The sequence below is a fragment of the Dipodomys spectabilis genome, unplaced genomic scaffold (assembly GCF_019054845.1).
Source record: "Dipodomys spectabilis isolate Male_0828 unplaced genomic scaffold, ASM1905484v1 ptg000108l, whole genome shotgun sequence".
NCBI classification, from domain to species: Eukaryota; Metazoa; Chordata; class Mammalia; order Rodentia; family Heteromyidae; genus Dipodomys; species Dipodomys spectabilis.
Genome location: NW_024870785.1, coordinates 9,453,365 through 9,467,223, shown reverse-complemented (window position 1 = coordinate 9,467,223; position 13,859 = coordinate 9,453,365). Strand labels below are relative to the sequence as shown.

At 40.1% G+C, this 13,859-nt stretch overlaps 1 protein-coding gene across 2 annotated transcripts in view; it reads left to right on the top strand.

Annotated features, from left to right (window-relative positions):
- Positions 1-13,859, top strand: part of Cops2 (COP9 signalosome subunit 2) — a 30,117-nt gene that overhangs the window by 1,719 nt on the left and 14,539 nt on the right. For both annotated transcript variants that reach the window (XM_042688018.1, XM_042688017.1), the window contains exons 2-4: positions 9,154-9,267; positions 10,971-11,048; positions 12,632-12,757. In XM_042688018.1, coding sequence (XP_042543952.1) covers positions 9,154-9,267; positions 10,971-11,048; positions 12,632-12,757 — 318 coding nt within the window. The remainder of the gene's footprint in view (positions 1-9,153; positions 9,268-10,970; positions 11,049-12,631; positions 12,758-13,859) is intronic.

Below are 13,859 nucleotides of genomic sequence, written 5' to 3'. Positions count from 1 at the left end.
AGAGGAAAAGTGCTATTATTGGAAAGTCAAAGAAGAGGTTTTGGTGAGTCTCTTAAGTTACTTTCTTTAATAGTTTCTGCAGAAACCAAACTAATTGTAGGCTGTGTCCTCAGTTCATTAAGAATGTATTAACTTGTACTACCTATTAAGTTTTATTTATTATATTTTACTTATACTACCAATTTTTTTTTAAGTTTACAAGTGTTTTTAAGTGCTTTTGTACTATTAGTTTTTGTTTTTTGTTTTTGCCGGTCGTGGTGCTTGAACTCTGGGCCTGGGCCCTGTCCCTCACCTCTTCAGCTCAAGGCTAGCGCTCTACCACTAGAGCAACAGCACCAATTCCCGCTTTTTCTGCATATGTAGTGCTGAGGAATCGAACCCAGCGCCTCATGCATGTGAGGCAAGCACTCTACCACTGAGCCACCTTCTCAGCCTGTATTAGTTTCTTTTTTAAGTATTTCTACTCCTCTCTTAACTACTGATCTATTAAACACATGGGTTATTAGCACTATGATTAGCTTGAAGATGCTAACTGAAAATATAATGTAGAAATATCAATAGAAATCTTATTGTGCTCTTCATTTTTGCAAAAATTTTAAACATCATGCTAAACATAATGGAGTTAAATATGTATTTAACTTTTTTCAAAAAATTTCTCAACAGCAGAAAAGATTTTGCACTGCTACAAAATTAAGTGAAATCTTCTCCCTTTTTATTTTTCAACTATTTGTTTAAATAATTCTCTCCCTTATTTGACTCTCACATTTTGGCTTCCCAATCATATATCAAATAATGGAAACTGTCACACTCCATCTAACAGTTGAAAGTTAGGGTGATAAAAAATATTTTTAATAATTTCTTTTTTTTGGGGGGGGGTCTGGTCGTGGGGTCTGAACTCTGGGCCTGGGCGCTGTCCCTCAGCTCTTCAGCTCAAGGCTAATGCTTTACCACTTGAGCCAGAGTGCCACTTCCTGGATTATTTTTAAAAGATGAAGGGAGGTAGTTGTCATTTCATGCTTCCATACTGCTAGAAGAGTTTCCTATGCCAGGTGCCAGTGGTTCACACTTGTAATTATTGCCATTTAGGAGGCTGAGATCTGGAGGATCTTTGTTTGAAGCAAGCTTGGGCAGAAAACCCTTTCAGACTTGATCCCTAAAATAACCAGCAAAATGCTGAGCTGTCATGTGTGTACATGTGTATTCATGTGTATGTGTGTGTGGTGTATGTCTATACCTGATTTTTTTTTTTTTTTTTGGTCAGTCATGAGGCTTGAACTCTGGCCTTGGGCGCTGTCCCTGTGCTCTTCAGCTCAAGGCAAGCGCCCTACTGCTTGAGCCACAGTGCCACTTCCGGTTTTCTAGTGGTTTATTGGAGGTAAGAGTCTCACGGAGTTTCCTGCCCAGGCTGGCTTTGAACCAAGATCCTCAGATCTCAGCCTCCTGAGTAGCTAGGATTACAGGTGTGAGCTACCTGCGCCCGGCTATATACCTGATTTTTTTTTTTTTTTTGGTCGGTGGTGGGACTTGAACTCTGGGCCTGGTAAAAAAAAATTTATACCTGCTGTTGAACAAAGGGTTTTGCTGGGCTTTCTTGCTCATGGCTGGCACTCTACCAGAGTCACCCCTCTTCTCAAGCATTTTCTGGCCAATCGGAGATTAGCTTTTTCCTCCCAAGTTGCTTCAAACCTCCATCCTCAGATCTTAACTTCTGAGTAGTTAGGTTTATAGGCACGAGCCAGTGATGCTTTTCAGAGCATACGTTGTCTACCAATACATAAATTGTATGACTGTACCATGTTTTATCTGGTTCTCTGGTGATAAGAACTTGGCCCATTCTCTATCTTTTACTATTATAAATGAAGTACAGCTTAAAAAAATCTTCAGCTACAAACAGGTTTTGGCCTTTTTCGTAGTTGCAACTGTAGTTGAAAATATATATTGAGTTAGATTTAGTAATTAAGGTGGATAATCAAGCTGTGCAATACACTTTTAGGTTAGAAACACTTGACTCCAATAAAGTTACTTCTCTTGAGAATTTCAGAAATATGACTACAATCCCTGTCAGTATCATTGGAATAATTTTCCTGCTTTAAACTACTGCTTCAAAGAAAAATGTGGTTCAGTAAGTTTAGTGAGTTATCACAAAGCCTGTTGCATTGTATCCTAAATGTGACTTCTGTAATGAAATTAAAAAGATTCAGACAAGGATAGCTAAAAGTAAATAATGGGAAACAGCTCTTATATGTTAATAAATTAAGTTATCAATTTAATCAGTGAGTTAGTCTAATTCTCATTTAATTTTAAGCATGCAAACAAGCTTAAGTAATAAGCAATATTTTTTCATAGTAACTTCAATTTAGGTTTGAGTAACTTCTTTTTTTTGGGGGGGAGGGGTCTGGCTGTGGAGCCTGAACTCTGGGCCTGGGCGCTGTCCCTCAGCTCTTCGGCTCAAGGCTAGCACTCTACCACCTGAGCCACAGCGCCACTTCCGGCTTTTTTTCTTTTTGCTTATGTGGTGCTGAGGAATCGAACCCAGGACCTCAGGCATGCAAGGCAAGCGCTCTACCACTGAGCCACCTTCCCAACCCTAGGTTTGAGTAACTTCTATAACTTTGAATTATGAATACAACCCAAAGTGAATTTGTGCTTGTCCATTACATTCAAAAATGTGGAGGAGAATAGAAAGGGGTGATAGATCAAGAGGCACTGGGTCACTTAGACAGACATGCTAATTTGCACCCCCCTATACAACCTTTTGAAGTTGAGAAAATAAAAATAAATACACGGGCCTCTGTGGGAATTAGAAGCTTCCTACAGGAAACCCCCAAAACTTGACTGAAAAGGAGCTAAAGCATTGAGCGTAAGGGATGTGCCTAAATGTATGGGATCAATTAATGGGAGAGTCAGAACTTTTATGTCTCTCCTTGAGCAATTTTATTTGAAGACAAAGTAGAGAACAAGTAAGAGATGGTTTTGATTTGTAACACAGATAGCCAATTAAGAATCCTGTCTATATTTAAGAATAACCAGATGTGGCTCTAGTGTGCCTCATATCTGATCAAATGGTCCAGACATGGTCAAGTTCAAGAAAACCTTGTGAATAATGAGTCTTGTTTTCCTAAAACATTTCTTAGGCTTGCATTGGCAAGTTAAGAGTTGAATTATTAAACTGAAAAGTAGGGAAGGTTTTTTTGGAGGGATGGTTGTTGAGCAATTCTTAGCAAAAAGTACAGTTTCCACTAAAGCAGAGATCTTTAAATGAGTAGCACATCTGGGGAGATGAGAATAGATTTGCATAGTGTGGATGGATCACAGATTGCTGTGAGTGGGAGATACTAGGACGTGAGTTACATAAATACCCTGCAACTATTACTGTACTTTAAGGTTTTTACATCTCTTTTACGATGTTCAAGAGCTTGTTTAATTTACATATATTGCTTGAAGTTTTTGAAAGCAATCTTCACATGTTGATTAAAATGATAGTTTTTGATATAAATTTTGTATTTAAATTTTTTGGGGGGGAGGGTTTCCAGTCATGGGGCCTGAACTCTGGGCCTGGGTGCTGTCCCTCAGCTCTTCAGCTCAAGGCTAGCGCTCTACCACTTGAGCCACAGCACCACTTCCGGCTTTTTTCTTTTTTGCATATGTGGTGCTGAGGAATCGAACCCAGGGCTTATGCATGCAAGGCAAGCACTCTACTACTGAGCCACCTTCCCAGCCCCTGTATTTAAATTTTTACCAGTGACCATCTCATTTGACATAAGTGAATTCAGTTTATTAGTATTTATGCAATGTTTTTTTCTGTATTCCCCGTTAGGATTAATGGCACCTGTGTGTGTCGTCAAGCCATTGGTAGTTATTATAGGTAACACGTCTCTTTAATTTTACATCTTTAGTATCATTTAACATCTTATATTTATAGTCCATTCCTTTTCATTCTACCTGATATCAAGCCTTCATTTATCGTATCCAGACATCAGACATTGGCTGCTCTGTCTGGATCATCATCATCATTATTATTACTATTATTATTATTATTTCAGCTGTCCTTTCTCATAACTCCTAGTCGTATTATTTTTCTTTTTCCTCTTCCTGCTGCTCCTGCTCCTCCTCCTCCTCTTGCTCTTCCTCCTCCCCCCCCCTTCTTTTGCTGGTCCTGGGGCTTGAATTCAGGGCCTGGGCGCTGTCCCTGAACCTCTCTGTGCTCAAGGCTAGCGCTCTACCACTTGAGCCACAGTGCTACTTCTGAGTAGTTTATTCAAGGTAAGAGTCTCACTGTCTTTTCTGTGTGGGTTGGCTTCAAACTGCATTCCTCAGATCCCAGCCTCCTGTGTAGATAGGATCACAGGCATGGACCACCAGTGCCAAGCCTAATCATACTTTTTACACCTGATTCAAATATCTTTTCCTTTCTTTAACTCTTGCGTAGTTGGTTGTTCGTTTTTGAGTTATCCCTGTGCATAGTATGTGTCTCTGAATATTGCTTACATCGTATTACATTATAGTATCTACTTCTATTACATTGTATATCTATTTCTATTACTTTGCATACCTATTTCTTAGTGGGTCCTGTGTGACTTGAGGGAAAGAACTTAACTTGCATGTGTCCCAATACTTAATTGCTGGTGTGTGTGTATATCTATTTATGTATCTATCTATCTATCTATCTATGTAAATTTACCTAATGATGTTTGGGTCAGTGATGAATCACATGTAAAAATAGTAGGCATGTAAGATTATATGCCCTACATTTGAGTGCATGGCTGTACCCCAGCTTTGCTAGTTTTTGTTTGTGTAAATATATTTTATGATATAAATATATTTTTTGCAATGAGAAAATTGTCTAATGATGGATTTTTCAGAATATGTGCCCATTTATTAAGCAAAGTATGACTATTAAAGATGATGGGATTTAAAAAAATAGTTTTAAATTAGGTTTGCAGAGTGAATGTCCTTGTGACATTTCAAAGCATGTATACAATTATTCTAATTTCACCTCCTTTATAACTGTCCCTTCCCTCCTTCCTAAAACAATTTCAATAGGTTTCAGTGTTCTTTTCAGACTTGAAAACAGTATAGTTCAACTATAATTATGTTTATTCATCCTCCTTAGTCCATTCCCTCCCACTAATACCTACCCCAACTACAAGCCTGTTTTTGTTTCCCTCCAAAATCATGCTTTTTAAGTATAAATAATAAAAATATGCTGGATATGGTGACCCATGCCTTTAGTTCTAGCTACTCAGAAGGCTGAGATCCCATGATCACAGTTGGAAGCCAGCCCAGGAAGACAAAATCTGAGAGACTTTTATCCCCAAATAACCCAACAAAAAGCTAGAATTAGAAGAGAGGCTCAAGTGGTAGAGTTCTAGCCTTGTGTGAAAATAATAAAGATCATCTAAATGAAATTAGTGATGCCATCAATTCCTCAGTACCACATATACAAAAAGAAAATTAATTAAAAGAAGAAAAACCATTTTAGCGGGGCTGAGAAGGTGGCTTAGTGGTAGAGCGCTTGCCTTGTATGCATGAGGCCCTGGGTTCGATTCCTCAGCAGCACATAAGCAAAAAGAAAAAAGCCGGAAGTGGCGCTGTAGCTCAAGTGGTAGAGCGCTAGCCTTGAGCTGAAGAGCTGAGGGACAGTGCCCAGGCCCAGAGTTCAGGCCCCAGGACCAGACCCCCCCAAAAAAAAGGAAAAGAAAAACCATTTTAGCCGAGCGCCAGTGGCTCACGCCGGTAATCCTAGCTACTCAGGAGGCTGAGATCTGAGGATCTCGGTTCAAAGCCAGCCCAGGCAGGAAAGTCCCTGAGACTCATCTCCAATAAACTACTAGAAAACGGGAAGTGGCACTGTGGCTCAAGCAGTAGAGTGCTCACCTTGAGCTGAAGAGCTGAGGGACAGCGCCCAAGCCCAGAGTTCAAGCCCCATGACCGACAAAAAAAAAAAATAGCGATGCCAGATCCAGGTGCTATGGCTTGTTCATCCTAACTACTTGAGAGGCTGAGATTGGGAGAATCCCAGTTTCGGGCCAACACAGGCCTCCCTCTCAATTGAGAGAAGCTAGCATGGCACACTCACCTGTCATTGCAGCTATAACTGGGAAGCCCACAGTAGGCAGATTGTAATCCATATACTTGAACAGGAATTGAGGTGCACTCTCAAAAACAACCAGTGCAAAAAAATGACTAGAGGTCTGGCTCAGCAGAAAAGCACTTGTTAGTAAGCAGGAAGCCTTGAGTTCAGATGTTCATACCACCACACACAAAAAACGTCAGACCAGTGTAACAACTGAAGTGAAGTAAGCAGGCTGTTGTGCACAGCCTGAGATGAGGTCGGACTCATTGAGTTGTAAGTTCCAGGTGATGTCTTCTTGGTGTCTGGCTCAATCCACATGAACATACTTAGGTCAGTTGTTAGATTCATTGTGGTAATTTTCATAATTAGCAATAACATTTATTTAATAGTTCAGTGGTAACTATGCAAAAATACTAAATATTACCTACAGCTAATTATATATCAGACCAAAAGAATACACTCATAAAATGTTGAAAGCTGGGTTAAGCTTTATGACATGATTTCTTTGCCGTTGTGCGGCTCGAGTCTCACACTTTCCCTTGGTTATGTGCTTAGAAGAGGTGCTCTGCCACTTGGGCTATTCCTCCAGTAGACTCTTTGCTGGTTAATTAGAGATAGGAGTCTCACATTTGTCTGTCCGGGCTGGCTTCCAACCTCAATCCTCAGATCTCAGCCTCCTGAGTACATAGGATTACAGGCGTGAGCTATCAGTGCCCTGCTTCCGTGAGGTTGTTGGGTTTTTTTTTTATTTTTATTTTTGGTCAGTCGTGGGGCTTGAACTCTAGACCTGGGCGCTGTCCCCCAGCTCTTCAGCTCAAGGTGAGCGCTCTACCACTTGAGCTACAGCGCCACTTCCGGTTTTCTGGTCGTTTATTGGAGATAGGAGTCTGACAGTCTCTCCTGCCCGGGCTGGCTTTGAACCACGATCCTCAGATCTCAGCCTCCTAAGTAGCTAGGATTACAGGCGTGAGCCACCAGCGCCCGGCTTTAATTGTTGTTTATCTGACTCTTTTCTTAATTTTTAAAAATGTGTTAATTGTTATTTTAGTTGGGTGCTAGTGGCTCATGCTGTAATCCTACCTAGTCAGAAGGCTGAGATCTGAGGATCACAGTTAGAAGCCAGCCCAGGCATGAAAGTCCCTGAGATTCTTATCTCCAATTAGCCCCAGAAAACCTGAAGTGGCACTGTGGCTCAAAGTGGTAGAGCACTAGACTTCAGCAAAAAAGCTCAGGGACAGCGCACAGACCCTGAGTTCACACCCCACAACTAATTTTTTTAATTGTTATTATAAAGGTGATATACAGAAGAGTGTTGGTTTCCTTTTCAATAATTCCATGGTATATCTTAGATGTAAGTGTTTAGAAATATTTCAAGCTAATTAGACAATTAGCAAAGAACTGACTTCCCAAAGAATAGAGTAGGTTTCATAGCTATGATTGTTTATCCCAAGTCTTCCTTAGAGAAGGAAGAGGGCACAGAAACTGTGGTCTGAACTGGGTCTTAGTGGCCCAGATGAGAAAGCAGTGGAAAGAAGCTGGAATAGCATGTCCAGGTGGGAAGGGGTCTTGCCACTTGTGCAATAAGGCCAACATGACTGCCGCAAGACCAACCAGGGGAGCGCTTGATAGACAAGGCTGAACATAGGAGCCAAGTTTTAGGGCAGTGGGAAGCCATTTTGAAGGAGAGGAATGAGAGAATTTACATTTTGTAAAGATAATTCTGGCTGCTTACTATGAGACGATTGGAACTTAAAGCCTGAAAATGAGACCTGAAGGGTAGTTTTAAGAGTTTGTGGGGGGCTGGGAAGGTGGCTCGGTGGTAGAGCGCTTGCCTTGCATGCATGAGCCCCTGGGTTTGATTCCTAAACACCACATAAGCAGAAAAAAAAAAAAAAAAGCTGGAAGTGGTGGCATGGCTCAAGGGGTAGAGTGCTAGCCTTGAGCTGAAGAGCTGAGGGACAGCACCCAGGCCAAGTTCAGGCCCCACAACCAACAAAAAAAAAAAAAAAAAAGCAGAGTTTGTGGACACCAGGCACTAATAGCTCTCGCCTATAATTCAAGCTACTCAGAAGGCTGAGATCTAAGGATTGCAGTTCAAAGCTAGCTCAGGTAGAAAAGGTCCATGAGATTCTTATCTCCAATTAAACACCAGTACTGTGGCTCCAAGTGGTAGAGGGCTAGCCTTGAACAAAAAAGCTCAGACAGCTCCCAGGCCCCATGACCAACAAAAAAAAAGTTTGTGGAGAGATCCAAGTTGCTTGGCAGGGAGCGATGTAGCCAGAGAGAAAGGATGGTTTGAGCATTATTATTATTTTTTGGGGGGCCCAGTCGTGGAGCTTTATTCCAACAGTAGAACTATTCTTACTTAATGTCTCCCATTGTTTATGCTTTTCTGGTGTATGCTGTCCTCTTTAACTTCTGTTTTGTCTGGGAAGTAAATTCCCATTTACTTTTCAAATCCCATCTTCAAACCCATCACTGTTAGACTTCATTCAGTTACTGAGATACACAATTGGCTTGTTTATCTTTATCAATTACCTTTTCAATTTTATCAGTTTGGTTATAGTCATATCTACACTAGCCAGCATTTAAGTGAATGAGTGACTATAAAGTATTCTTCAGAATTTCAGCGTGGCCTTAAAAAGTGTTCCCAGGGATTTTCCATTGTTAAACATAACTGAATTCAAAGTCTCCTGTCTCTGAGACCAGTGACACTCATGTCCTCGCATCACAAAGCCAGTTTGAATATTGAAAAGTGCATCTTGTATTGGTGTATTTTTTTTTTTTTTTTTTTTGTCGGTCATGGGGCTTGAACTCTGGGCCTGGACGCTGTCCCTCAGCTCTTCAGCTCAAGGCGAGCCCTCTGCCACTTGAGCTACAGTGCCACTTCTGGTTTTCTAGTGGTTTATTGGAGATAGGAGTCTCACTGTCTTTCCTGCCTGGGCTGGCTTTGAACCATGATCCTCAGATCTCAGCATCCTGAGTAGCTAGGATTACAAGCGTGAGCCACCAGCGGCGCCCGGCTTGTATTGGTGTATTTTTGAGTTACAGTGGATATCTTTTTGTTTTCTACACAGGAATACTCTGAAGATAGTAACTCGGAACCAAATGTGGATTTGGAAAATCAGTACTATAATTCCAAAGCATTAAAAGAAGATGACCCAAAAGCAGCATTAAGCAGCTTCCAAAAGGTTTATGTTTTTCCATTTAATTCTGTGTCTTAAAGGGTGTGTGTGTGTGTGTGTGTGTGTGTGTGTGTGTGTGTGTGTGTGTGTGTGTGTGTGTGTGTGTGTGTGTGTGTGTGTATCTGGGTGCTGGCTCATGCCTAAAATCCTAGCTACTCAGGAGGCTGAGATCTGAGGATCACAGTTCAAAGCCAGCCTAGGCAGAACAGTCCATGAGACTCTTATCTCCAATTAACCACTAGAAAACTGGAAGTGGCGCTGGGGCTCAAGTGGCAGAGTGCTCACCTTGAGCTGAAGAGCTGAGGGATAGCACCCAGGCCCAGAGTTCAAGGCCCCCCACCCCCCAAAAAAAAAAAAAACTCAGGGTCTTGCACTTTTGCTCAGTCTTTTTCCTCAGATCTGCCTCTTGAGCTATGTCTCCTCTGGGATTTTTGAGAGTTAATTGGAGATGGATTCTTGAAGGCTTTTCCTCCTGACCAGGCTGGCTTTGAAGTTCCATTCCCAGATCTCAACCTCTTGAGTACCTTGGTTCTAGGCATCAGCCACCACTGCCTGGCTTGTCTTAAACTTTTTTTAATGTATTATATCAAATGAAGTCCAGAGTGATTATTCTCAGAAATGGGTTTGAATACATATTAATAATCATAAAAAATGAGATTGCATTAAGTACCTCAAGCATATATTTAAAAGGGATTTGGAGCCAGAGACCAGTGGCTCATGCCTATAATCCTAGCTATTAAGGAGGCTGAGATATTAGAATCACAGTTCAAAGCCAACCCAAGCATAAAAGTCCTGGAGATGCTTATCTTGAAGCATATGCTTATCTTAAGCATAAAAAAGCCAGAAGTGTAGGCCGGGCGCCTGTGGCTCATGCCTGTAATCCTAGCTACTCAGGAGGCTGAGATCTGAGGATCACAGTTCAAAGCCAGCCCGAGCAGGAAAGTCCATGAGACTTATCTCCAATAAACCACTAGAAAACTAGAAGTAGCCCTGTGGTTCAAGCCATAGAGTGCTTGCTTTGAGCTGAAGAGTGCAGGGACAGCGCCCAAGCCCAGAGTTCAAGCCCCATGACCGACTGAAAAAAAAAAAGACCCAGAAGTGAAGCTGTGGCCCATGTGGTAGAGTTCTAGACTTGTGCAAAAAAAGCTTAGGGACAACCTTCAGGCTCTTGAGTTCAAGCCCCAGGACTGGCAGGGAAAAAAAAAAAAGAAGACAGCAAAAACTAGGAATTAATGTGTGAATCAGGGCTTGCATGGCTAGAAATAAAATAAAAGGGGTACGGATTGTTTTTCCAGTGAAACTGAGTTGTCCTGGAAAAGCATACTCGCAGGACACCCCATGGAGTGGTCAGTAGGTGTTACCACTACAGTCTTATTCTTTGCAGGACAGATTACATTGCTTCTAATACACTTGGGTAGTTCTTACCAAAGGTTTTTGTTGGGGAAGAGGAAGTGCTTCTGAGTCTGTGTAATCAAGAAAACTTCGGAAGTCTTTTGATTTAAAAAAAAAAAATTGAAAGATTTTTACTGAACCACTAGTAAGTATCTCAGGGCTTACCTTTTAATCTTTTTAAAAGTGATAGTGAGAAATGGTGAGATTCTTAGGGAAATTGTTTTCATGAATATGATGTAAAATTAATTCAGAGCTATCGCAGTGAATGCCATAGTTTTAGTATAGTATGTAAACTAAAAATTCCTTCCCTTCTTTAGGTTTTGGAACTTGAAGGTGAAAAAGGAGAATGGGGATTTAAAGCACTGAAACAAATGATTAAGATTAACTTCAAGTTGGTAAGAGTTGTTTTGAGGGGAATTGAACTAATAATGACTATATTCTGTAGGTGGACACCTCATTGCAACAAAATGCCATAATAACTTCTCTAATAGTTCTGCTGATATGCTTCCAAGTCTGCTTCTCAAAAGCTTTGACCAGTAATACTACTCTTAAAATTCTGCATAGGATACAAAAGTTGTTTGTTAAGAAAACTTATTCTTTAGTTGTATGCACAGTGTTTGGCTGCATTATTTATAGAGTAGCTTTTTGATAACTCAGTGCCTTGTACTTAAATCCTTATACTTGTACCTTAAATCCTAAGATTCTGTTTATTACAAATTTCCTGTCCACTGTCTAGGACCAAAATCTTCCTGTTACTTCTTTTGTTGTGTCTTGCCCAACAAATATAATCCATCAGCAGTATCATCAGATTATACCCCGTATCTGACTAGTACTTAGCATTTCTACTCTGGTCCAAGCTAACATGTCTCACCTTCTTTTTTGTAGTAGCTTCTTATCTGGCCTCCTTACTTCCGTCCTTGCTCTGCTACAGTCTGATCTCCCAGGTAGCAGAGTGATCCTAGTAAAATGTAATCAAAGGTAACTTGGTATATATATAGGTAGTATATACTTATTCCTTACCCTAATAACTACATGTGTTCAGTTGAAGAAAAAACATTCATACTTGCCAATGCTTCATCTCCTGCTTAAAAGAAGCTAACTCAATAAAAGGAGATATTAATAGCAGTTGGAGATTGTGAGGACTGGATCTAAGTTAGACTCCTAAATTGATTTTACATAGTTAGATAGTAAGCTTCCCCCCTAGATACTTAGCACTGGACATTATACTTGTAGTCTTTTTATTTCTGATCTGTTATTTCTTGGAATAATTTTCTGTTTCTTGGAATAACCCAGTAGTATAAATGCAAGGGATAACAACATGAACTGTATCTACTGTTGAGTAGGACCTTGGTTCTTCAAGTCCTGGGACTTGAACTTGACCTGGGCACTGTACCTAAGCTTTTTTGCTTAAGGGTAGAGCTCTACCAATTGAGCTACCGCTCCACTTTCAGCCTTTTAGTGGTTAATTGCAGATAAGAGTCCCATGGACTTTCCTGCTTGGGCTGACTTTGAGCTATGATCCTCACAGCTCATCCTCCTGAGTAGCTAGAATTACAAACAGGAATCACCAGTGCCCAGCTTTTTTTCTTCTTTTTTCTCTCCATGTTTTTGCATCAGGATCTCTCACGTAGTCCAGGCTAGCCTTGAGTTCTGTTTTACTGCCTTAGCTTCACAAGGACTATGATTCAAATAAATATGTTATACAATAAGGAATAATGTCTGAATCTTTTAAGTTACAAATGTAAGTTACATTTATTTTGTAAGCTAAACGCCTAAATTTTGTTGGTGTATCTGAGTAATTCATTTCAAGTTTAAGTTAAAAATAATGTCCCTGCCCGATATAAAAGCATGTTGTGTTATGATTTATAGGAATTATATTTCAGTTGGGTAGGTACTCTTATGTACTATATTTTAAATCATGTATGCAGATTTTTATTATACAATTGTGTATCTAACAATACATTTTTCTTTCCTACAGACAAACTTTCCAGAAATGATGAATAGATATAAACAACTATTGACCTATATTCGAAGTGCAGTCACAAGAAATTATTCTGAAAAATCCATTAATTCTATTCTTGATTATATCTCTACTTCTAAACAGGTTAGACGAATTTTTTTCCTCTTAGTATTAATATCAGGGTTTTTTTTTAATTTGTAGTAAGGCCTTTGTACTTAAAAGAAGAAAAACTGTAGAGGTTGTATTAAAGCAATTATGCTAGTTACTAAAAAATAGTTATAAAAATAGTATATTGATTGTGATACTAATTATGTAACATGAAGAGATAATAACTGTACTTTCTCTCTTTAAATGTCTTCAATACTAAAATAGTTGGCAAACAACTTTTACAGACTTATACTTAGTACCTGTGTTTGGTGGTGGTAATGATTGAACCCAGGGCCTCATGAAAGTTAGGCAAGTGCTCTACCACTGAGCAACAGCCCTAGACTCTCACAGTTCCTTATAACAAATTTAATCACCAATTGAGCTAGCTTTGGTAGACTTAAAACCTGAGATCAACTGGGCACCAGTGGCTCACCCCTGTAATCCTAGCTACTCAGAAGGATGAGATCTGAGGATTGATGTTTGAACCCAGCCTGGGCAGCAAAGGCCATGAGATCTTAACTTCCAATTAACCATCAGAAACCACTTGTGGCTCCAAGTGGTAGATCACTAGCCTTGAGCAAAAGAGCTTACAGACAGCGTCTAGGCACTGAGATCAAGCCCCATGACTGACAAAAAAAAAACAAACAAACAAAACCTGAGGTCCTTCTGCCTCCCCAGTGCTAGGATTACAGGTATTCATGACAACCTCCAGGTTAAATCTGCATGTTTTTTCAGAACATTAACCTTTAAGTGGCATTAAAACTTCTGTGTATAAGTCTTTTGCCTTTTGAAACTAAGACTAGATAGGGATGGGTGGCACTCTGACTTTTCCCATATGCCATCAGTAATTACAAGTAAGTAGGCAACTTTGTGGAAGTATCCAACTTTGCTGCACTTTTGGATCCTGTTAAGAAGAGAGCTAGAGATCTAGATATTCTAAGGCAAAGCCAGTAGTAATGAGAGGAAGATGAGCAAAAAAGCTTATAATCACAATGAAGGGAATCACACCAAGATTGCTAAATTAGTATTGATCAAACATAGCTAAAATTATTCTAAACTTGCTGGGCACTGGTGGCTCATAACTGTCATCCTAGCTGCT